At 43.2% G+C, this 23,880-nt stretch overlaps 1 protein-coding gene across 1 annotated transcript in view; it reads left to right on the forward strand.

Moving 5' to 3' along the window:
* The window catches only part of PPL (periplakin), a 75,462-nt gene that overhangs the window by 22,037 nt on the left and 29,545 nt on the right, over positions 1-23,880 (forward strand). Inside the window, exon 3 of the mRNA XM_075566160.1 lies at positions 21,416-21,515. Within this exon, the coding sequence (XP_075422275.1) occupies positions 21,416-21,515 (100 nt within the window). The remainder of the gene's footprint in view (positions 1-21,415; positions 21,516-23,880) is intronic.

Consider the following 23,880-nt stretch of genomic DNA (forward strand, 5'->3'; position numbering starts at 1 on the left):
CATGTAACCCCTGTAACATGTCACTGCTATTGGTACACATGTAACCCCTGTAACATGTCACTGCTATTGGTACACATGTTTTATGTATCAGTATATTTGGAGATTCATATGATATGTTCAGCTCAAAGTTGATTTGGGGCAGAATTGCAACCGCATTTCCGCAGCATATGTTTCAGCTGCAATAAAGTGGAAGCACTTTGAAATTTAACATCTTTTCTACGAGATACACCCAACTATGCTTAGCATTAGCGCACTTGAGTCTTGTTATAGGGAATTGACCTAAAATGTGATAACACATTTTAATTAAAAATATAGACCACCCTGCCTATATCCACATGCCATTCCCCTGGGATAGAACAAGATGGCTGACAGCAACTTCTGGCGTTAGCACTATTCTCTACAGCCCAGCACATAGGATGGCTAAAAGCGAAAGCAATTGACACGTTGTGTTGGGTGAGAGCCCGGGGTTTCTCTCTTCATGTGAGATTTAGCACTGTTTAATTAATCCGGGCGTGTATGTTTCTTTGTGTGTACAGTATGTATATTTGTATTTATATAAGGCAAACCATGTATGCCGTGCTTTACACAACGTTGATTAGCATAGAAGTAATTGGGGGAGATGCATCAACATAAAGAGGCTGCAAATAGAAGTTTGTTTTGACACATCGCTCTATAGTCTGTTTGCGTTTGCATCAGATGTAACAAAGTGTTTCCTCCTGAAAATAATTGTTCCTTTTATTTGTAACCGTGTGTTTCTTCGTATCCAGCATCAAATGAAATATCTGAAAACAGATCCCCTGGCAGTTCATTTATTTATGAGTGGCATTTATTTGTTAGCCAGAAAGGCTTACGCCATCTCAGACTTTTTCAAATGCAAATACAGCTCAACCCCGTTATAACGCGATCCGCTACAACGCGAATCCACTTATAATGCGATGCAAGCGTGGCTCCCAATTTTCGTATTTATGAATACTTTACAACAGCGGTGCGCAATCTGTGGGGCGCGACCCCCAGGGGGGGCGCGAGACTGCCGACGGGGGGCGCGGGGTTTACAGAGGCCCCGCGCGCTTCCCGAAGGCACTTAAATTAAGTGCCGGGGGAGCTGCAGGGCCTCTGTAAACCATACTTACCCGTGGCTCCGGCGGCTTCCTCCCGGCGTCGCCATGGCAACGCGGCGTCAAAATGACGCTGCGAGGTCATGTGACGTCACGTTGCTATGGCAACGTGACGTCATTACGCCGGTGCGAGGGTAAGTTGGGGTTGGGGGGGGCGCGGGAGTGAGGGGACAGCCGGCAGGGGGGCGCAGGGAAAAAAGTTTGCGCCCCCCTGCTTTACAACACGATTATTGGTATCTTAAATACTTTATTGTACAATTGTACATTATGTCTAACGTGATCCGCTTATAGCACAATGTGATTCTTTGGACCCCAAGCCCAGCGTTATAAGGGGGTTGAGCTGTACAAGGTATAAAATTGACCTTGATACACTGACGCAAAGAGAAGCAAGATGAAGGTTGTGCAATTTGCCTGGGTACGTCACCCCGAATAAGCGCATCAGACATAAAAGCAAAAGATAGAACAGGCCAAACCCCGCCCTGGAGAACTCACAATCTAAACTTACATTATAAAGGGTGGTGGGTCCCAAAGTAGCATCAGGGAGATTGACGCACCACTATTTTCTTATGTAATTACAGTTGTACACAAAGACACAACTTATATTTCCTGAAAGTAGACAATTAGAGGAATCCTGGGATGGGTCACTTTAAACTGTCATATATGGCCGAGATACATCAAAGTGGGATCCACGCTATTGAACCGGATTGTGGCGATGTCTGCCAGTGACAGTCTACTCCGGAGCTGAACGGTGTTCATTTCAGCTCCGGGGACCCTCTGCTTCCAGAGATATTTACCTCCGGAGCGGTGCCGGGTATCCCTGTGAAGTTTAAATGTCCCGGGCATGCGGGCCAAAGAGGAGGCTGCAACGCATGATGTCACGGCTTCCTATTGGCCCGCGTGACATTTAAAGCCACCATTATGTTAGGCACACAGTTTCCTACCTGCATAGATATCGGCGCCTGCTTTCATGGTAGGCATCACTGATTTGGCTGTGATAGCACGGATCGTGCTTTGACGACTCCCAGCCTATATAGGGTATATCGTTTTATGGATATTAAAGCAGAAATGCTGTCTTAAACTTCTCTATCTCCACAGAACATGTTCGGACCTTTAAAAACAGTATAAGTTGAAAAAGTATCAGTGCTGTTTGTGCAGTTTGCTGCTTTTGTTGCAGCGCTAATATATTTTGCTATTTAAATAAATCAAAGTACTTAATAGGGTCTGGGCACAGGCAGGGATTCAAATTTGCCATCCATTTCTATGTGGCTGTGGGTGTCATTTACTGAAGTCTCTTGGATGCAGAACCAGTGCAAAAGCATTGCCCCAGAATGAAAACATTGATTTCAATAGCATTTGCTTTCTTTGATAAATCTGGGTTGTGTGTTTTTTTAGGGGGGGGGGGGGTTGCACTAGTTTTACTTTTAGTAAACAGACTCCCTGTGTTTATAAAGTGGATTGCACTTTTGAAGTGTCAGAGACATGTACTGAAGAAAATGGCCCGATGCACTCACTGGATCTAGAGTATATAACTGCCTCAAGTGCACAGAGATCATCCCCCATCAGGGAGACCTAGAACGCAGGACGCGCCCTCCTAAAACAAGGAGGGACCAGCACTCCAGAGGTCATCCCCTACATAGCGCGAGTCGGATACTCGAACGATGCTCGTTCATCCTGTCTTTAAATGTCCTGTCCGTCTTGCCCACATACACCAAGCTGCACTGACAGCGAATTAAATATACGACTGATGATGTAGAACAAGTAATATGTTGCTTTATCGCTATCGACTTTCCTGTGTCGCCTCAATTAATCCATTGGGACAATTCATGCCATTCTTACACCCAAAGCACCAATGTCTCACTGTATACTGCACAATATATACAAAAAACACTTCCAATTAAATTCATTTTAATGAAAGTATTTAGTGTTGATGGCCACAGGAAAAAACAGATTAAAAAAAACAAAGGAGTGTCACTACTCAATTACATTTAGCCAGTGCTTTAAATTAAAGGTTTGCAGGGAGTTTTGTATCAGAGAGGTAAAAAAAATAAACTTCATTAGTGCTTGCATGATCTTCACCCCGCCAACGCCCTGCAGAACAAGCTGAGCCAGCTTGCAGATTCTGCATTATTCATGAAAGGGACTGTGCTTCTTGTACAGCGAAATGTGGTGTGCTGTAGTGTTAATAAACAGCACGTGAATGAACTGCGGACATGCTAGATAGAGCTGGACATAGAATTGACAGGAGTGTTGCACGCCTGCTGTATGAGCAAAGAAGCACGGTTTTCCAAAGCCAGCAATATTTACTGTAACAGTATATAAACCTGTGCAAATGTGTGTGTATATCAGTGTGGTCACTATATGGTCAGTGGTCTGCCTAAGAGACTAACAAAAGTAATGGTATTGTGATTGACTTAAATTAATTCGAAATATATTTAACACTGGGGATAAGCTAGTCGGACCCTGGCAGAAAGAGAGATGATTCCTAAAATTAATCAACGTATCCTTAAATATACAGTGAAATGATTAGTCTTTCAATTAGTGGTGGTACTCTGGTTTGTAAATTAAAATGTAGTGGTACTTCCTGTCCCCTAGTACCATCACTCTTGAACCACTAATCATTATATATATATATATATATATATATATATATATATATATATATATATATATATATATATCACTTTTTATGCAAAGTGTATCAGTATCTGTGTATATCAGTGACAACTTTGTAACGGATGCAATTTAATTTCCTCGGCTGGATATGAATCCCTAAGTATGGTACAGTTAGCTCATAATGGATAGAGTAAATACTGGGTATGACATTATATTTTTATTGTAGTTTATTGGACCAACAGATAGTTGATAATATAAGCTTTCGTAAACACCGGGTTCTTCATCAGCTATGACAGTACAGAGATAAAGGGTATATACAAAGTATTGTATAGAGATGGTATCTAGTTACAATGGATAAGGAGAGGATGTGAGATGTTACAATGTACAATAGGGTGGATTAGTGTGTGTGTGTGTGTGTGTGTGTGTGTGTGTGTGTATGTGTCTGAGTTTGTGTATATACATATATATATACAGGATGTGTGTGTAATACACATGCATTGTCTGGTTCCACATAGATACTCACTGTCTCCTGTCTCCTTTCAGTCACTATTCTATTTTTGATATACATAAGTATATAAGTGAGTACCTTGAATGGAACCAGACAATGTATGTGTATTACAGACACACATCCTATATGTTTAGCAGTAGCCCCTTAAGCCTCGTCTGTGTCGCACTAGCCCGCCAGCATTCATCCTGTGCTAATTGGATTTTTTAAATCTTCCCTTAGGATCTAAGGCGGCAATGCCTGCACCGCCGCTAATAATTCTGCTGCGCAGAACTTCACAGCTCAGCAGCTGTCAATCAGAGTTAAACATAGAAGAAGGAACGGGCACATACTTATATATATATTTATTTAAAATTTATATAAAAATCACATTTTATTTAATGAAAAAAACTGACGTTTTCGGTCCGACATGGACCTTCATCGGACTATAACATACAATGAAATAAGACCACCATTTATAGCCCTAAAAGATGTAAATGAGAACCGACGTATCAATGTATGTTATACTCCGATGAAGGTTCATGTCAAACCAAAACATGAGTTTTTTCATTAAATAAATCGTGATCTGTATATTTAGTATGTGCCAGTCCTATCTTGTACATACTATAGTTGGCGTTCACCAGTACGATCGCAATTGGCACTGGAGGCACTACGCTTCTTTACCGAGTTATACAAGTAATTTTTCTCATTATTGTTATGTGCTCGATCATACTCCCTATTTCGGCAGAGCTAACATCACGCCCCAGAATCCATAGCCTTACTGATTTTGAAAACAGTGTTGAGCTTAAAAGACCTACTGTGCTGAATGGCCTTAACATACACTAAGGTTTAGCACAGTTTAAATCTGGCCATCAAAGATAGAATACCCATAATAATATTCTATTTTTGCTGGTCCATAAGAGTACTTGCATTTTTTTCACTGGTCCCCAATCCTGCTTTGTTCACTTCATCACCAGTGCTTCAGCTGCAGACAAGGATTCTGGGAAGTGACATGCAGATGAGCACCCATTGGACGCGTCCCTTTAGCTACCTAACCACTTTATTATGGGGGATTTCCTAAATATTTTGCATGCTGTATTAAACAGCTTGTGCCATGACATATCCGTTTGAGCTTGGCCAGTGTTCTGCATTGTGAGGCGGATAGTAGTGGCACATCAAAGTGATAAGAACCTTTCACCATTCAAAGTATAGCGATGAGAGCCCATGAGAGTATTTGCTTGGAACTTCAATCTGTCTTTCAGGGGCATATTTGCTGTACTTTGTGCATTGTAAATGTACTCATCATAACCTAATTGTGTCCGGATAAAATGTGGTCCACAGAGAGAAGAAGAGTGATACACACACACACATACACACACTAGCTTATGCCTTTATTCAATATAGAGAAGCAGGGCACTTCAGTTAATGATGCATTCATTTCCATTCCAGTGAATACAAGTAATTAAGTTTGCATTACCTTGATTGTTACTATATTGATGTAACCCTCCCTGGCCCAATACTAGGGAGATTACATTGGTGTGCAAAGGTTGACTATTCAACATTAATTACCTTGACTCAGGGTGCTGGATTCAGACGGCTGGGCATTGATGTAGCAAGGATGTATAAATGTGGGTGCCGGGAACTTTTGTAGTATAACTGTCAGTTATGTGGGCCCCCCAAGCACAGGGACCGCTCATACAGATATTGACAACGTTACATTGTATCTTATATCAGACAGACATGAATACGGTTCTTCCATCAGTGCCCACTCTTAACACTCGAATGGAGGTACATTGACTAAGTTGCTCTATGGAGATGTGGGACCCGGATCCCTTGTTGCTTTGGGATCATAATCAGTATTAATCCGATTAATCTAGGCCCCTATGGGACTCCTGGTTGGTATTTCTTACGTGACCCAATAGCTTCGGCCTGTTTGGGAACTGCCACTTCCATACAGGCTGATGTTGATTTTTTAGCACAAATTTGCGGTTATTATTTTTTTATTTATTTATAAAATATTTTACCAGGAAGTAATACATTGAGAGTTACCTCTCGTTTTCAAGTATGTCCTGGGCACAGAGTAAAACAAATAATACATGGTTTCAAGTACAGTTACATAAATGAACAGGGTATACATTATATACAAGACATTGCGTGCACAGTTAAAGACAATATATATTATGAGCGTATGAAACAGTTACAGACCAGATTAAAATGTGAGACAGCCTTAGATTTGAAAGAACTTAAACTGGTGGTGGATGTGAGAGTCTCTGGTAGGTTGTTACAGTTTTGGGGTGCACGGAAGGAGAAGGAGGAACGTCCGGATACTTTGTTGAGCCTTGGGACCATGAATAGTCTTTTGGAGTCTGATCTCAGGTGATAAGTGCTGCAAGTGGTAGGGGGGTTAGAGCTGATCCGTCGACACCCGTGAGCCCCTTTTCCTGAGGCCCTCTGTGGCGTGCCGTATTCCTTTTGCTAAACTATTCAGGACTCCATTCCTCCTTTTTGGGGATCCTAACTTAAAGGTTACTGTCCCTATCTATAACATAATAAACAGTGGGGGAGGGCCGGTCGGTGCTATTACTTTATAAACATTACTTATCTACACTCCCTGAGGCTCCTCTCCTCTTGGCCTCCAGGAACCTAACCTTCACAAACCTTTCCCTTCTCTAATATACTCTCCGTGACGTCATGATCCCATGGCAACACAGGGTGGGGACCAAAACACTCCAACCTTCTAGTAATCCTTTAGGAGGGGGTTACATTGAATAGGAGTTCTAGTGAGACAGAGGCATGGGGAAATGTAGCGGCAGAGCTTTGTTTATATGCATTGATTATTGATTAGCGTGTTGTTCTTAAATACACTTCATTGTGCAGAGAATTCCTGCCTCTTACACTACATGCGATCTTGGTCAATTTACTTTGCCTCTTTTTTTATCTTCAGAGGACATACTACACTGGCCAAACATGCATCACCCCCATAGACTTGAATGCATTCACCCGCTTTCACACACCAGTTGCCCCCACAGACTTCAGTAGGATCACCCTATTTCAGTATTTCTAATATTTTATTGTCTTCATAGAACCAAATGTTTGTAAAAACACAATGTTGAACTAGTCTCTTTTGTGGGAAGACTGTTTCTAAACTGGTGTATAAACAGGGACATTGTTGATGGAATACTGTACTTGTTTTCTCACGTTGTGTTGTTTCGTATAAAGTAGTTATTCTGATGTAATTGGCCAAAGAGATAAAGGGAAGTGCAACAATTGCCAAATAAGAGTAGAATTACCAAAAGAAATCGGCAAATAAAAATCCAACTTGTGAGCAGATTCACACGTCTGAGACAGGTCTGCAGCGCTGCTTCTCACCATAATAATAATAATAGCATGTTCTTGTATAGCACTGCTAGTTGTATGCAGTGCTTTACAGAGACATTTTGCGGGCACAGGTCCCTGCCCCGTGGAGCTTACAATCTGTGTTTTTTTTGGTGCCTGAGGCACAGGGAGATAAAGTGACTTGCCCAAGGTCACACGGAGCCGACACCGGGAATTGAACCAGGCTCCCCTGCAGCAATCTCAGTGTCAGTGAGTGTCTTTACTCACTGAGCCACTCCTTCTCCGTTATCTCTAAACATACAGTGCTTCCACTGCAGCCAGGGATTCTGGGAAATGACATGCAAATGAGCACAGTGTCACCTTTTGATTCATGTCCATTTTAACATTGGACCCTTTAAGCTTATTCCTGCCGTGTGTGGTGTAGGGTTTTTATCACCTTTTTACCCACCATCATGTATATAATGTGTGGTTCGAAAGAAATCAGAAAGCTATCATTTTTTTTCCCCAGAGGAAGTTTATCAGTATAAAATGTAGTTTAAAAGGGCAATCCCTCCTAGGCACGTGACTATATGTGTCATTACGAGGCTAAAATTGACACCGCTCAGCCTCATTAATTTACATGAGAACAAAATAATTAAAAGCTAAATAGAGGTGCTAATCCTGATTGTGTACACCCTAATATTAAAAAAAAAAGGAAGCCAAGTCTCCTCCTAAGATCTCACAACCTAAAGGATTTAATAATAAATGTATGGGAGCTCTCACATTTATACTTTCTATGCAGAGAGAGCAATCCATTTAGATATTGTGTGTCTTGGAAGGAGATTTATAGTTCCTCGTTTTATTTTCCATCTCTCCTAGGGCCAAAGTGACGTGTTTAAGGGGATACAGCTGGGGTTTTTGATCCATTTAAAATATTTATTTTGAGGTTAGGTTGTAAACATGGTGAGCTGCATTGTGGGAAGAGTTTGAGTTTGCACAGACACTGGCCGCCATAACACGTTCCTGTTATCTGTACTGGCTCTCTGATAAGGACAGGATGGGTCAAGGGTAAAGAAAACACTTTGGACAAACACTTCCCCATCAGATGCCCCTAATAAATTCAGTTTCTAATTAATTTCACAAAAATGAAAGTAGCCAAATCCTTGCTGCTAGCATGGTTATACCTGTTTATGGAAGCCAATTAGACTGTTACATTCTTTACATTTTGTTTTCTGGTCAGCTACATAGGATTTCGCTTTTAAAGCAGCAATCCAATTAATTGTATGTCTTTGTATTGTATGTCTTTATTTATATAGCTTCTTAGGGTTAATATACCTATGCCATTTGACAACAGAGAAGCCCTTGTATTTGGTTTCTCACAGCGCACTCCTTTAGGTTTTAATCATTTCTAGTGTTTACCTATTTTTGAATAAAGATTTATTGTTTTGATTAGTAGAGTAGAGTGCATCATTTAGGGATTCTTCTTCTCCGATTTATATACCTTTATTTATATAGCGCCATTGATGTACATAGCGCTTCACAGAAGTAATACATGTGGTAATCAAATAAATAACAGATAATATAAATAACAGATCATGGGAATAAGTGCTTTAGACATAAACGTAACATTAAGGAAGAGGAGTCCCTGCCCCGAGGAGCTTACAGTCTAATTGGTAGGTAGGGAGAACGTACAGAGACAGGAGGAGGGAGTTCTGGTAAGTGCGTCTGCAGGGGGCCAAGCTTTATGTATCATGTGTTCAGTATAATCCACAGTGCTATTCATATGCTTCTTTAAGCAAGTGTGTCTTAAGGTGGGTCTTAAAGGTGGATAGAGAGGGTGCTAGTCGGGTATTGAGGGGAAGGGCATTCCAGGGCATTTAATATTTGTTTTTGTTTTTTTACAGGAGATTGAAGCAGGGGGCCTCCGGAGCTGAACCCCGTTCATTTCAGCTCCAGGGACCCCCTGCTTCCGGAGATGCTTACCTCAGTAGGGGGTGCCGGTGGCTGCTCGGCTGTGAGGGTTCACATTATGCCGGCGTTTCAAATCTCCCGCGTCCAATAGGAAGCTGTGACATCATCAGGTCTGGCTTCCTATTGGCCCACGTGATGCAGGAGCTACCGTATAAACGTTTAAACCCCAGCTAGCTCAGCCGCAGGGGGTCTTCGGAGCTGAAATTAGTGGTGCTCGGCTCCAGAGACCCCCTGCTCCAATCCTGTAAGAAGGACTGAATCTTTCTGAGGTGCTCCCATAGATTATTTGTTTAAATAAACCTTTAACCTGCAATAGGAATTCAAATATTTTCACCCAAACAAGCAAGCCACTTTTAAGTGAATACATAAAACCATTCCCAGTTTTCATCCATATCTAATTAGCCCATGTATTCTCTTTTAGAACGTGGGTGTAACTGTTTAATAACGTTTCAGTCGCATTTTATTGCCTTATGCTGCTTTCATCCAACCACTAAACATGTAGTAAATGCAGATTACGAAAAATGGCCCTTCCATTTGTAGGTTTGTGTAAGAACATGCAGCTGGGAGAGCTGTTCTTCTTATTGGCGTCTGACAGTTTGGGATATTGAAAGTGAACAGAGGCAACGTAAAAATATTTGAAAAGAATTCATCATGCAGGCTACAACCTGCCGAGGATTAAATGAAATCAGTGCTGGGAGGCTTCAAAAAAACACTTTGATTATAAGAGCATCGTGTGCTGGAGAAGCTGGGTTAATGCAATGTTCAAGTCGCCATAATAGTGATGGTGTCACCCTCCTTACCATCACACCCTCTTACACACATCAATTTACCCCATAGACTTCAATCACCCTCTGCTTGCCTTTTTTAGGCCCCTTTAAATCTTGGGGTAACACTAGGATTAGCCCATGTGGGTCCTACATGGGACTGACCCCTTTTACCAATTAAACAGTTGCCTTATTTAACTTTTATATACTATATGTATGGGAGAGAGATGCAGTAAGTTGGTTGTAGGACCAGTCATGGAGAACGGGTCCCATCATGGACCCAAAAATAGATGAAGCCAGTGTTCACCTTTTACATACTTAATCTTCCCCCTAAACTTTAATGGGATCGTCTTCTGATGTCAAATAGAAAAAGGGATCAGGAAAAAGCAACATGGGATGCTCCAGAGTCATGGGGACTGGGTAAAAAACTGAAGAGAGTGGGTGCTATAGGCAAAAAATCCTAGTCCAGGAATAGCATAACGAGCAGAGGGAGCTTCATCATCCCTGATGAATGTGCATCGCACCGAAACGTTGGCTACTTTTGACTTGGATAGTCATTAAATGATCCTTTTGCATTAATTCTACCTTTACTTTTTTTGGTGCGCTTGGCTCCCTCTGCTTGCTATCGTCTTCTTATGCACATCAGTTGCCCCCTGTAGACTTTAGTGAGTTCTTCTTCTTAGAAGTCAGACTCACCCTCCTGCCCCATAGACTTGACTGTGATCAGCACCTTAAAAGCTGGGATCACAGTCGTTACACACCTCTGTTGCCCGAATACACTTGACCTGAGAAGAGCCATCACTTGTGCAACACAGTGATATCAGACAAAAGGGAACCGCCAGACAAATTCAAACCCACCCAAGTGTCGGCTCACCATGTTTATAAACCAGCTTTAAAAATATTTAAAAATACTTATAGGTCTCAGATTCGGGTATAAAAGGCATCAATAACCCAGCTGTAACCCCTAAACATGTCACTGCCATAAGTACAGTTTGGTCCTATGAATGAATCAATAGATTATGAGCTATGATCAATCATAGAAGTGTAAGTATTTTGAAATATTTTTTTACAACTTTTAATGTGTCCACAGTAAACAAACATTTTGCAGTATGTTCGTGATTAATCTCATTGGTGATATAGGACTGTGTGTAAACTGCTTCTCCAGATATTTTGTTTGGCAAATGATGGCAGCATATTTGGTTGTACGAGATAACGAGAAAGAACAATAATTATCAGATTAAACAGGCTCATTTTTACACAGAAAGCAAATATCTGAAAATGTACTATCTTTAAAGCAACACAGTGCACTGAAAATTTGTTTAAAAAACAAACATGTGTCTGTCCTTTAAATGCAAGCTTTAGGGAGGTTACTGTTAAAAAGCAATTTGGAAGCTAAAAATGGACACACATGGCATGAGCATTTGCATATCCTCTCCCAGAATCCAATGCTTGTTCAGTATACTGGGAAGCTGTCTCCACAGTAGAGGAGAACATTTCATTTTGTGTATTTGCACTGACTCTTCTCCAGCTCAGTAAAGAACGCTTCACAGCATATAAAACAAAGGTCTGAAAAGCTGCTGATTAAAAGCTGAGTGATGTTTTAGAAACTGAGACTGGCTTGGGGAACCTGTGTGAGACACATTGAAGTTTTCTGGAGGTTTATACTTTCAGGCAAACAAAAGTTTGCTTTGAATCCCTGTACCATTGTTGTGTTCATCAAGTTTATTATGTACAATTAAAAAATTAAGGACTAATTCAGTATGGTCTGAAGTGGCCATATAGTGCAAAAAAATCCCCATAAATTTATTAAGAGTTTTCATCAGAGAATGGTCGCTTCGGACTATATTGAATTACTCCCTAAATGTCAAGTATCCACTCTCGGGTACGTAGATGATATGCAAGGATCTTTCTCATGAGAGAAAGGGGTCTATTTCCTAAAGTCTCCTGACCACAAAACTGGGATAAAACCAACGCCAAAACAGCACCAGATTTAATCAGAGAAATGGAATCTTATTGAAAGGAATTGGAATGTTTTTCTTATTCTGTCTTCAAGATAAAGTTGATGTGAATTTTTATGCCCGTGCTTCACATTTCACGGTTTATACTTCTTGCCATCGTAATTTTAAGCTCAATGTGCAGTAGGCGTAATTTTGAGGGCGGTGTTTTATACATTATTAATGTTGACGAATGCCTACAGGTCTTCCGCAGTTTCTTTACTCCCATTCTTTTCAGCTTGCTGCTTTCGTGCTTCCCAGAATTCAGTAGGAGAGGAAGAGTTAATGCAAAACTGGCTTTACCTGTCTCAATGCCCTGAAGCCGTAATAGTCCTAGGTTTGTTTGAAATTCTTCAGCATAGTTTAGGGAACTCTTCAGCATATCTTAGAGACGGGGTGGAAGATAAATAATTTACCTTTTTTTTAAACTATTCGTTAACATTTCCCCCCCCCCCCCCCCCCGAGCAACTTTAGAAAATATCGCTTTTGAATAGAGTGCAAACCAAGATATTGCAGATTACCACATGTGCAGGCTGTGTGGCACTGACAGGGTTAAAACAGGTGCAGACCAGCTTTGGCTCTTGTGATTAATGCGAGCCTATTCTGGCAGTGAAAGGGACAACAGACTTGAAATCTTTCGCATGTATAAAATAAACAAGGCTTTGAGTTTCTGCAAAAGGGCGAGTAAAACTGGAGGGTGTGATTTACTATACTGCTCTTTCATTTCTTATTATTCAAATCTTAAACTGCTTTTACGTTTGATGCAAGTTTCCTGGGTTAAAACCAACTCCTTTTAATATAAAATAAATAATTAAAAATAAAACTGCAATATAGCTGGGCAAAAAAACCTACTTTTTGTAAACGTGTTGCCAGTCTAATTGGTTTCCTTAAACTAACCTGTGATTTTCTTTAAACGTTACGTGCTAATTGCATTATTCGGGGCTTTTGAATGGGGGAGTGTTTGGCAAGCAAGAGGCCTATGTTATAAGCGCGGCGAAGAGGGGGTTTTTTGGCAGTGAAATTGGCACATGAAAATCTCATGTAAAATTGCGCTTGTGGGCATGTATGTACTAACTTGAAATGTCACCATCTGCGCTATAAGCGTCAAAGTTTAATTTTTTTCAGTTATTTCTTTTTTGTGCAGAGAGGTTTATGGTGTATACTTATAAATAATGTTTCTGTGTGCCCAAAAACAAGTAGAAAGTGCGTCAAAATCGCTCAACTTGGCATAAACCCTAAAATGTCTGTTAAGAATGTTAGCGAATAATTAGGTTGCTACTGTACCCCACAATAGCCCCACACCTGCCCCTCCCCCACAATACACACACAATACCCCCTGCCCCACAATACCCCCTCTGACCCACAATAATAATAGCCCAACACCTTCCCCCTCCTCCACAATAGCCCCACACCTGGCCCCCTATCCCACGATAGCCCCACACCTGCCCTCTCCCCCATAATAGTCCCACATCTTACCGTGGAGAAGCCTCCGGTGCTGCACAGTCTCTTTCCGGTGTGCGGGCAGTCGCGAGTTTGAGAGCCCTGGTCTATACATGACATTTTTGGTACTGGTTGGTGGGTAGTCTATATATGTAATTGTTGACACTGGTCGCTGGCTGGTCTATACATTGAATTATTGGTGAAGGGACTAATCATTGGATTATTAGCACTGGGGGCAGGATGGGGATCTTTAAACTGGATTATTTACACCAGAAGGTTTAACGCTGCAGTTCAAGCTGCCGTTTAAATGGGGTTTTTTTCATTCAATATGTGCATCAATACAATCTGCACACTGACTAGTGATTAGCTAAGCTGCCGATCGATCCGTTCTCCTGTGGTCGATTGGCAAAGATTCGGCTCGGGGGTTCTTTAAATCACTGTTAGGACAGCAAAAGATTACCCAAGATGCAAAGTTCTATGGGGAAGATCATGTGACCAGACAGGCACTAGATACAATTGGTGCACTGCTAGAGAGCAGGCACAAGGGGTATGCCAGAGCCCGTCTCAGAACAGGAAGGGGATGTGACTTTGTAGAGGGTTGTTATAGAAATAAAAATGCTTGTTACATTAGAATACATTACAAATGTCTTTTAAAATAGTTTTTTTTCCAAAAAAAATGCTACAAGTTTTTTCTCATAGTACAGAACTGATTTATTAAAAAAAATAAAAACAAACAAAAAAAACACACATGTAGGATATTGCTTAAACTGCAGCTTTAAGGTCTATACATTTGGATTGTTGTCACAAGTGAAAGTATGGGATCTATACACTGGATTGTTGGCATTTAGCTGGCAAGGAATCTCTACAGTATTGACACAGTTAAGGGCTAGACAAGGGTTCTGGGACTATATATATATATTAGGTTGCTACTGTACCCCACAATAGCCCCACACCTGCCCCTCCCCCACAATACATACACAATACCCCCTGCCCCACAATACCCCCTCTGACCCACAATAATAATAGCCCAACACCTTATATATATCTATCTATCATACATATACATGTTCACTACCTTTTATTTTTTACCAATCTTTTTCCTTTATTGGAAGCGTGCAGTAGAAATACAGAAAGTAACAACAGTAGAAGCTTGACAGTAAAGTCATAGGCACATGACTGTATTAGGTATAAGACAATCCAATAAACCATTTTCTATTTTTAAAGTAAGGAGAGGGGGGGACGAGGGACGGGGGGATAGATGGGAACGACAAGGAGAGAGAAGGGGGGTGGGGGCGAGGGGAGGGGGGTAGTTAACAAAGGTGGTTCGGGGGGTCTCCGATCCCTCACGCCCTGGGAGGGTCAGTTTTGGGCCAGAACCTGCAGTAGAGACGGGGCTCCCGAGCCAGGCCATGGTTCCCAGGTTTTATAGAATTGGGGCATTTTCGGTTTTAACATAGCTGTGAGCCTTTCCATGCTCATGACTATGTCTATTCTGTTCACTACTGTTCTCCTGGAGGGGGCTTTTATTTGTTTCCAGGCCGCAGCAACTGAGCACCCAGCGGCTGTTAGGATAGCGGAGATCAACCTGGTTAGTGGGGCGGGGAGGTCCTCTAGTGGTTTTCCCAGCACGTATGTCAGAGGGTCCAGGGGAACTTCCAGTCCTAGGGTTTCATACAGGAGTCTTTGGACTCTGGACCAGAACTTCTGGATCTCCGGGCATGACCACCAAACGTGGGCTATGTCTCCTCTTTGACCACATCCCCTCCAGCACAAATCTGTCGTGCCGGGGAAGATCTGGCTCAGTCTGCTCGGGGTCAGGTACCACTGAAATAAGATTTTATAGATATTTTCTTTTGTTATGGAGCAAATCGAAGTTTTGGAAGCTGCTTCCCAGACATCCTCCCAGTCCTCAAGGTCCATTTGCAGGTTTAGGTCAGCGTTCCATTTTTGTATATAGGTATGGGACTAGCCTCAATCGCTCTGTAAATCTCGGAAATTAATCCTCTCTGATATTCGCCTTTTAGGCAGAGAGATTCGAATTTGGTCCGTGGGGGAAATTTGGAGTTTTGGGATAGAGCTCGAAGGAAAGGCCTTATTTGTAGAAATTTGAAGATGTGAAGGTCGGGGGAGGAGTATTTAGTTTTGAGCTCCTGGAAGGACAGAGCTTCGTCATTCTTCAGCAGGTCTGCAACCATTCTAATATCTAGGTCCTGAAATTGACCAACTTGGTTACGGAAGCACCCAGGCGGGAATTCTGGGTTTCCGAAGATGGGGGTGAGTTGGGAGGGGGATGAAGATAGGCCATATTTCCCTTTGTTTTTGATCCAGGTGGTCCATGTGCATCTCATTGCCCCAAGCTTGAGTTTCTGGGGTCTCGTTTCTTTGTATGCCTGGGACCATAGGATTACTGGGAGGGGGGTGGGGATGCGTGGCGAGACTCTATCGCCAGCCAACAGTTGGAAGTCGGGGGATTATTCCAGACAACTGCCTGTCTCAGTTGAGCTGCCTGGTAGTATCTGACCACGTCAGGAGCCCCCAGACCCCCTCTTGTCTTTGAGGACAGCAAGACCGACCTCGGGGCCCTAGGTTTGCGTTGTTTCCAGATAAAGCGAAGAATGTGAGACTTTATGTTTCTTCATTCTGATAGCGGTAGTGGGACTGGTAGAGTTTAAAAAAATAAAGTAGACGGGGGAGAATATTCATTTTAGAGTAAACAATTGTACCAAACCAGGAGATTTGGTGGGTATTCCATGAGTCTAGGTCTCTTTTGATTTGGTCGAATAGGGGCGGATAGTTAATTTGGTACAGAGATTTATAAGAGTTAGTTATTTATGTTCACTACCTTTTACAAAATCAAGACCACCAAGTCAAAAACTTTTGGTCTTTTGGTCTCTTTTGAAATTAAAGACATTTTTTCTAAATATGAATTGGAACTTAGGGGTGCTTGTCAATGATGTGTTTGCTCAAAGTCACGTACTCTAGGTATTTTTGTAAAACCAAAGTCTCAATTTGCCAATATTTGACCCCTTAAATGTAAATGACTTTGGCTTACTTTGGTACCTGATACAAGTGCACGGTTAAGTCTATCTGTAGGGGTCCGATGTATACACCTGCGCCATTTTGGTTGCCTTATTTTGTACCATTTTCATCCTAATGTGGCCAGTTCTACAGCCCCTGTCATTAATAGGTCACGGGCAAGTGAGGTCTTTGTAATGATTTGTAAAGCTGCATCACTGCCTCTTTATTGTGCCCCTTCGGTTGGCAACACCACTGACCTATTCTATCAGATCTTATCATACATCGCTATGTATGTTTTATTATCCAGTCCCGGTGCTGATAGCCCCATGTATTTGAGTCTGAGATGCCCGGTTTAATACAGTTAGAGGTCCTCTATCTGAAATTCTTTCACAAGAAACATTCCTTGATCATGAGTAAGGGAACGTACTTCCTTGACCCAAGCTTGGCTGTATAATCTTCTTGGAGCAGCAAGTTGAAGCTTTAGGGAAAACACTATTACAAAGATTGGGCACTGAATAGGGACACACAGAGGATAAGAACAAAGGGTCACAAATGAAATGAGTACATTTCTTGTTGCGTTTCTATGTATAACGGTGCCTAGAAATGCTGTGGTGATACTATGTTAGCAATCTGGCAGACTGTCATAGGAGCAGTTAGGGGAGTGGTTATAGGAACAGTTAGGGGAGTGGTTATAGGAGCAGTTAGGGGAGTGGTTATAGGAGCAGTTAGGGGAGTGGTTATAGGAGCAGTTAGGGGAGTGGTTATAGGAGCAGTTAGGGGAGTGGTTATAGGAGCAGTTAGGGGAGTGGTTATAGGAGCAGTTAGGGGAGTGGTTATAGGAGCAGTTAGGGGAGTGGTTATAGGAGCAGTTAGGGGAGTGGTTATAGGAGCAGTTAGGGGAGTGGTTATAGGAGCAGTTAGGGGAGTGGTTATAGGAGCAGTTAGGGGAGTGGTTATAGGAGCAGTTAGGGGAGTGGTTGTGGGAAAAGTTATAGGAGAAATTTAGCTATAGGGAGTAGTAAGGGCAGGGAGGGAAGGAGCTATAGGGAGTGGTTATTGGAGCAGTTAGGGGAGGAATTATGGGGTGGTTCTAGGAGGAGTTATAAGGGAGCGGTTATAGGAAGAGATAGGAGAGGAGCTATACGGAGTGGTTAGAGGACCAGTTATAGGACCAGTTAGGAGAATGGTTATAGAAAAGGATTTTAGGAGCAGTTAGGCAAACGGTTATAAGAATGTTTTCACAACATAGATTATTCAGAAAGGTTTTGCCGCCTAAGGCCGAGGCCAAGCTAGGCACGCGACGCAAAGCGTGGCACTGCGCGCGCCTGCAGCAGCGGCGATTTTTGGCCTAGGGGGAGACGCGATGGGCAGGTGTGGCGGAGGCGTGGCCGTGACATCACGGAGCTGGTTCGCCCTCATTGGCGGAACCGCTCACGTGACCCGGCCGTCGCACGACAAAATCAAATATTTTGGCACGCGATAAATTGGCCGCGCCGTCGCACGTGCGCCCTATGGCCGCCCTCCTTGATGCACGGCCTTTGGTTTGCATCGCGCTAAGCATGGACGCGGCCTATAAGTCATGGAGTTGATTGATGCAGAGAAAGATGTAAAAGATCTAGAATCTTATACATCCCATTATGTAACCCCTTCACTGCCAGAGCTGACCCCTCTGGCAGTGAAGATATTAGTCTCTCCTTTTCCCCACATCGTTGGCTGATGAACGGTGCAGTACAATAGCTGTTGGGCACGAAAGGAGTATATTATCGTTGTATATGCCTCTCTTAGTGGTCTATTTACAAAAGTGTAAATGATTTCGCTGTAAGCAATAATTAACAGCGATCACACGTTTGTGAACAGCCCGCGTAGTGTCAGTGTACTGTACAGTGTGATCTATGTATAGGTGCAGAATCCAGATATACCCATGCTACAGGTAGTGGCACAAGAGGTGGTGCATAATACAGAACATGATTGATAACAGCTCCCTTGAATATATAAAGACAGAGAAGAGAACAGAAAACCACAGGAACAAGATTGAAAACGTTCCTCATTAAGCAAAACATTTATTTCCTAATTCGTTTAAAACAAAGTAGGAAATTTATACAAAAACACCTTAATTAGTTTAAATCACGCACTCCAGATTGCCAAACGATAGAAACATAAAATATAACTAAAAATAAAAATATATAAAATTCCAATTAAAAAAACGGTCTAATAACATGGGTTACTATTAAATCCAATGAAGTAACCCCCCCCCCCCACCCCATATAAATGCATATCTGCATTATATGGGATAAAGCTTGTGAAACCTGCTGTCCTTTCTTTGGTGGAAGATTGAGACGTAGATACCAGAAGCAGCAGTTGCTCCTAGACATGAGTTCATTGGTAGAGCCCTGTGTGCATTGTTGAGCCTATACGGCAATATAGCAAAATCGAGGAATGGTTCTGTCTAGAGGGATCTGTATTGGGATGTCATGTCATAGGCCAGCACTAGGGTACATTGACAGCGCTTAGAAACCAGAGTGTGGTGGTTGGAGAGATTGTTTCATCAGTGCAGTGTAGTAGTGATGCTGTAGAGCTGTACAGATATGATGTGGGAGTGCAGTGTGCGGAGAGGTACTGGATGGTACTTGTGTGTGTGGGATGTTAGTACTGCTAAATGTGCTGTATAGCAGGGATTTGATGCATTGGCAGATCTGTGTGTGTATGGTTGGGGGGAGGGGGGTAAAGGGCATTCCTGACCTGCAGTTTCACTGCTATTTAAGTGCCCCCCCCCCCCTACAAATACAAATCTACAGACGCACTTTAATATTCAGCTGCCCATTCTGCTATCCCAGCGCTGCCATCTCTCTAAATGCACCTGATTTCTGCCCTGTAGTACCTCCTATTATTCCTCACCTGCACTCCTGCCCCATCTCACACATACAGTACATGACTAGAAATGCAGTTATAATGTGCTGTAGCCCAGTACAATTCTAGTAGTGTATCCTTGACATTTACAGTATATACTAGCTAATGCTATTCCAATGCTTTGTACAGTTTGTCTCTTACATGCTAATATATACCAGTGTATCCTAATGCCGCGCTCTTGCTAACCCTATGCAGTGACTAACCCAATATAACTCAGCATTGCCCACAGTACACTGGTATTCCAAAATTGATCCCATTCCACACAAACATAGCTTTCAATACACCTCATTCCTTCCCTGCACACATCCATAGCTGTCAAGGTCACAAGAGTCAAACGTGTGGAGTTTGGGTGTTTTGGACCAAAGCATCTACCGTCCTGTCAAAAAGTGAGACTTAAAATAGAGATCTTATAAATTGGTGGGGTTTCACAGAATTAACAGATCAGTCAATGACATACTGCCCCAATTATACCACTGCAATCCTATCCTTCAACGCCCGCAGTTATTCCAGAACTCCACCAGCAGCATACACACTTTGTGGTCACTTCACCTCAGTCCTACCATTTATTATGCTATTCCATCCAACATACAAACCATTCTGTCTCTGCACCTCAATTCCCCTGCTCATCCCTGCTATGCCAGGCTATAAGGTTATATTAGCACTAAAATAGCAGAGGGAGACCCTATGACCATGGTAAAGTGTAGTGGTTGGGAGGGGGGAAGAAGAGAGGATACGCATGGCACAACGGATTTGAGAATATCTAATTTATTGAGGCAAAAAGAAACAACGTTTTGACCTGCTGTAATGGTCTTCTTCAAGTGAGGTATAATGGGAGGGGGGAAGCCACACATAATAGCAGGGGCACAGTGTAGGTAAATTGGCTAATCTGTGTGTTTTCAGACACAAAATACAAGGTGCTGCAGAGCAGGAATGACTAACAGATCTCTGTGTGTTTGCTAGTGTTAGTAAAGGGGAGTGGGGGGGAAGTGGAGTTTCACAGCACTGGGATAGCAGAGAACTGCAGGACAGAGATTAAGAAAATGTTTGTGTGTTGGGAGGCACCGCACTAGGATAGCAGGGGTGCTGCAGGGTGGAATTAACCCCTTCAATAGAAGAGGGGCTTTCAACAAATTGCAGCAAAGATGTTGTGAAATGCATGGCAGATCAGTGGAATAGCAGGTATGCGGCAGGGCAGGAAGAATCCATTTGCTGGTAGAGGGACCCTTCTGACAGTATAGGGGTTTATGTACATAACAGATCAGTGTGTTTGGGTACACTGCATAACAGATCAGGGTGTTTGGGCACACTGCATAACAGATCAGTGTGTTTGGGCACACTGCATAACAGATCAGTGTGTTTGGGCACACTGCATAACAGATCAGTGTGTTTGGGCACACTGAACTGGAATAGTAGGGGAGCAGCAGGGCAGTACTGGGTTGTGGACAGATCTGTGTGTGTGGGCACATAGCACAGAAATACCAGGGATGCTGCAGGGCGTGTATTCCAAAGCAGGACTGAAACACTGGTATATTACTGTGTTCTGAGCCTCCTCTGGCTCAGCACACACATAGTTTGGAAAGTAACACAAAAGGCCACGGTGAGTCACCGGCTAATGAGCTGGCAACTTGCCTGTCCATGCTCCATGCTCCCCCTTGGCACACAGTTCTGTGGTGGAGTTTAGTCAACTAAGGGGTGGGAACTTTAGGGGTGGAGAAGTTGAGAGGGCTCTGATAGCTGAGATCGCAATATGTTGTGCCTGGCTGACAGCACATCTCCCTCTTTTTCTCCCTCCAGCATCTCCAACAGGGAACTATCCGATCTGATAGAGAGACTTCAGAAAAATGCAGACCAGGTGGAGCGTAATGTGGTGGATACAGACTCCAAGCTGCAGAAGGTACCTTGACACTCCAAACACTGAGGGGGATGAGGGGGTACATTTTTTTAATGATAGGACTCCCAGGAGAAATTAATATATCCCATATAAATCTGGGAGCTGAGATCCAGAAAACTCAATTTTGCTTTTTCTTGGCGGCATGCTTCTTTTCATCTAATAAGTGCCTAAGCATGGATTACAGACATGGGACTCTCTTATTGCCTAAGGTAGCTGTCAGGGAAACAATTAATATATCAACTCCATAACTGGCGTGTCACATCACCCACAGTCAATGGGGGCATTCACCTTATACAATCTCAGTGATACCCTTTCTAACCTCTAGCCTGATATACAGCAAGTTTATACTGCTAGTGGCACCTGCCTGTTATATGATAAGAGGGTGCCCTGCTAAAAGGATTCCTGACTTAAGAATCATTTTGCTACATTGACTCGAATGGGACTTCTCTGCTGATCATTGTGCTGCTTCAAATTGTATACATAAGAGGTACAGCCAAATAACCCCAATATAGGGAAAAAGTGAGTCCTGAGTTCACCTGTCACCTCTAATTTGAATTGAATGTAAACCTAAACAACTTTGTGTTTTGCTTCATTGTTTAACCCTTTGGTTGCCCCAAGACATAGCCACTACTTGATGGGGTCTCGTACTCCGAGAGCCCCAGTTGCTACGTCCCGCATGAATGCTCGATTTCTAGGGCAGATTGAGTCCTGTGCTGTGTTGTAATCTGCACTGCCGGAGGGGCTGTTGCCCTCTGATGTCATGGTCTGTACAGCACCCAATGGGTTAATAAATATACATTTTGTTTAGTTAGGCACACATTACCTGAACTTTTTATATATTTTTCTAAACACTGTTGTGACTGCATGGGCAGGGCCCTGTTGGCTCCGGCCAAATAAACTTTTGTTTATTAACCTCTGCGTTCTGCCTGGTGTTTGCGATCCCAAGGTGCTGGTGAACCCCCTAACGTGGCAGACTTGTTGGCATCACCAGGCTCAGTGCTGAAATACTTGCGGGATCTCTGCTTCAAGACCTCAGAACTCCAGGTTACAGGAGCACCTTGCAGAGCAATATCTTTTCCCCCCTTAGTTAGCCTTAGCCGACCGAGTACCAGTGAAAAATGGCTAGCCGATTACAAGGTTGGTGTCCAGATGCCTGTAAGTCGGATTGCCCAAAGGTGGTCTATCCAAAGAAGACATCCTCCGCAATTTTGCAGTATGAGGCAGAGGTACCAGGTGATGCTAAGGCGCAATCGGCCCCCTCGGGACGCTGTCAGGTCGCCCAACTCAGTGAGCGAGCCTAGCGACGAGTTGTCCCATAGAGGCCTGTGAAATCCATCTGAGAGATGTTGGCCAGTCTTGGGCCCAATACAACTTTGGAGGAACAAATGGCCCTCAACCGTTGTGTGGAAATTACTTTGTGCTCTGACCAGGCAGGGTCTCCCCGATCTCAACGCTATCTAGGCAGTTGGGACTCTGCCTCCAGCTGATTCCCGTGGCTAACATACAATAGCCTCCCCAAGTTCGATGAGGCTAAGGACTACATCGATGGATTCTCAGATCTTTCTAGAAGATCTGCCGCCTCCACTGGCTGCCTGATGTTCATTGGTGGAGGTTTTGCAGCTTTGGTCTCTCAACACACATATTGAATTTAAAATTAAAAAAACTCCCTCCGGAAGTCCATGAATTGGTCCTGGATAGAAAGTCTGCAACTGCCCAGCTTACAGCCAAAATGACTAATGATTTCCTAACGCTCGCCCTCATCTCCACCGCTGACCGCCGCCGAATTACCTGTGCCCCAAGATGCAATGTAGCCATGCGGCAGAGCCCCTGCAGCCCAATCAGACATCCAAGCTGACCCGCACCAAACTTTCCCACCTCCGGCCAACAGAGTTCCAGGGGTTGGCATATGCAGGTCAATTGTCCCTCTGCAACTCGATTGCCTAATACCGGTCCGGGTCTAAGTCCCACTAATCCGCACCCGTTCGCTTATGTGAGGGGTACTAACAGCAGGAGAATGGCACCAGACGGTCCAGACCACACAGCGTGCAACCAACAGCCGGGGTCAGCGAATCCCAATCTAGACATCATCCCAATAGAGCAGCCCATTGCCCTTGTGGGTATGGAGCAGCATGACAACCACCTCCAACCAGTGACCGTAGACACCATGCCGTCGGCCAGTCTGCTTGACACTGATGACATTATGGCTATGACATTATGACTATGATATTAGTGCTCCCTGGTTTGGCCAGTCAGAGAAGATTCTGCCTGACAAGCACACCGATGTTCTAATGGCTGATGGAGCCAGGCTCACCAATCCTTAGGCCCACTTGTTCCTTGACTGGGGAGCGGCCACGGTTACAGGAAGGTG

The sequence above is a fragment of the Ascaphus truei genome, chromosome 11, assembly GCF_040206685.1.
Source record: "Ascaphus truei isolate aAscTru1 chromosome 11, aAscTru1.hap1, whole genome shotgun sequence".
Lineage (NCBI taxonomy): Eukaryota > Metazoa > Chordata > Amphibia > Anura > Ascaphidae > Ascaphus > Ascaphus truei.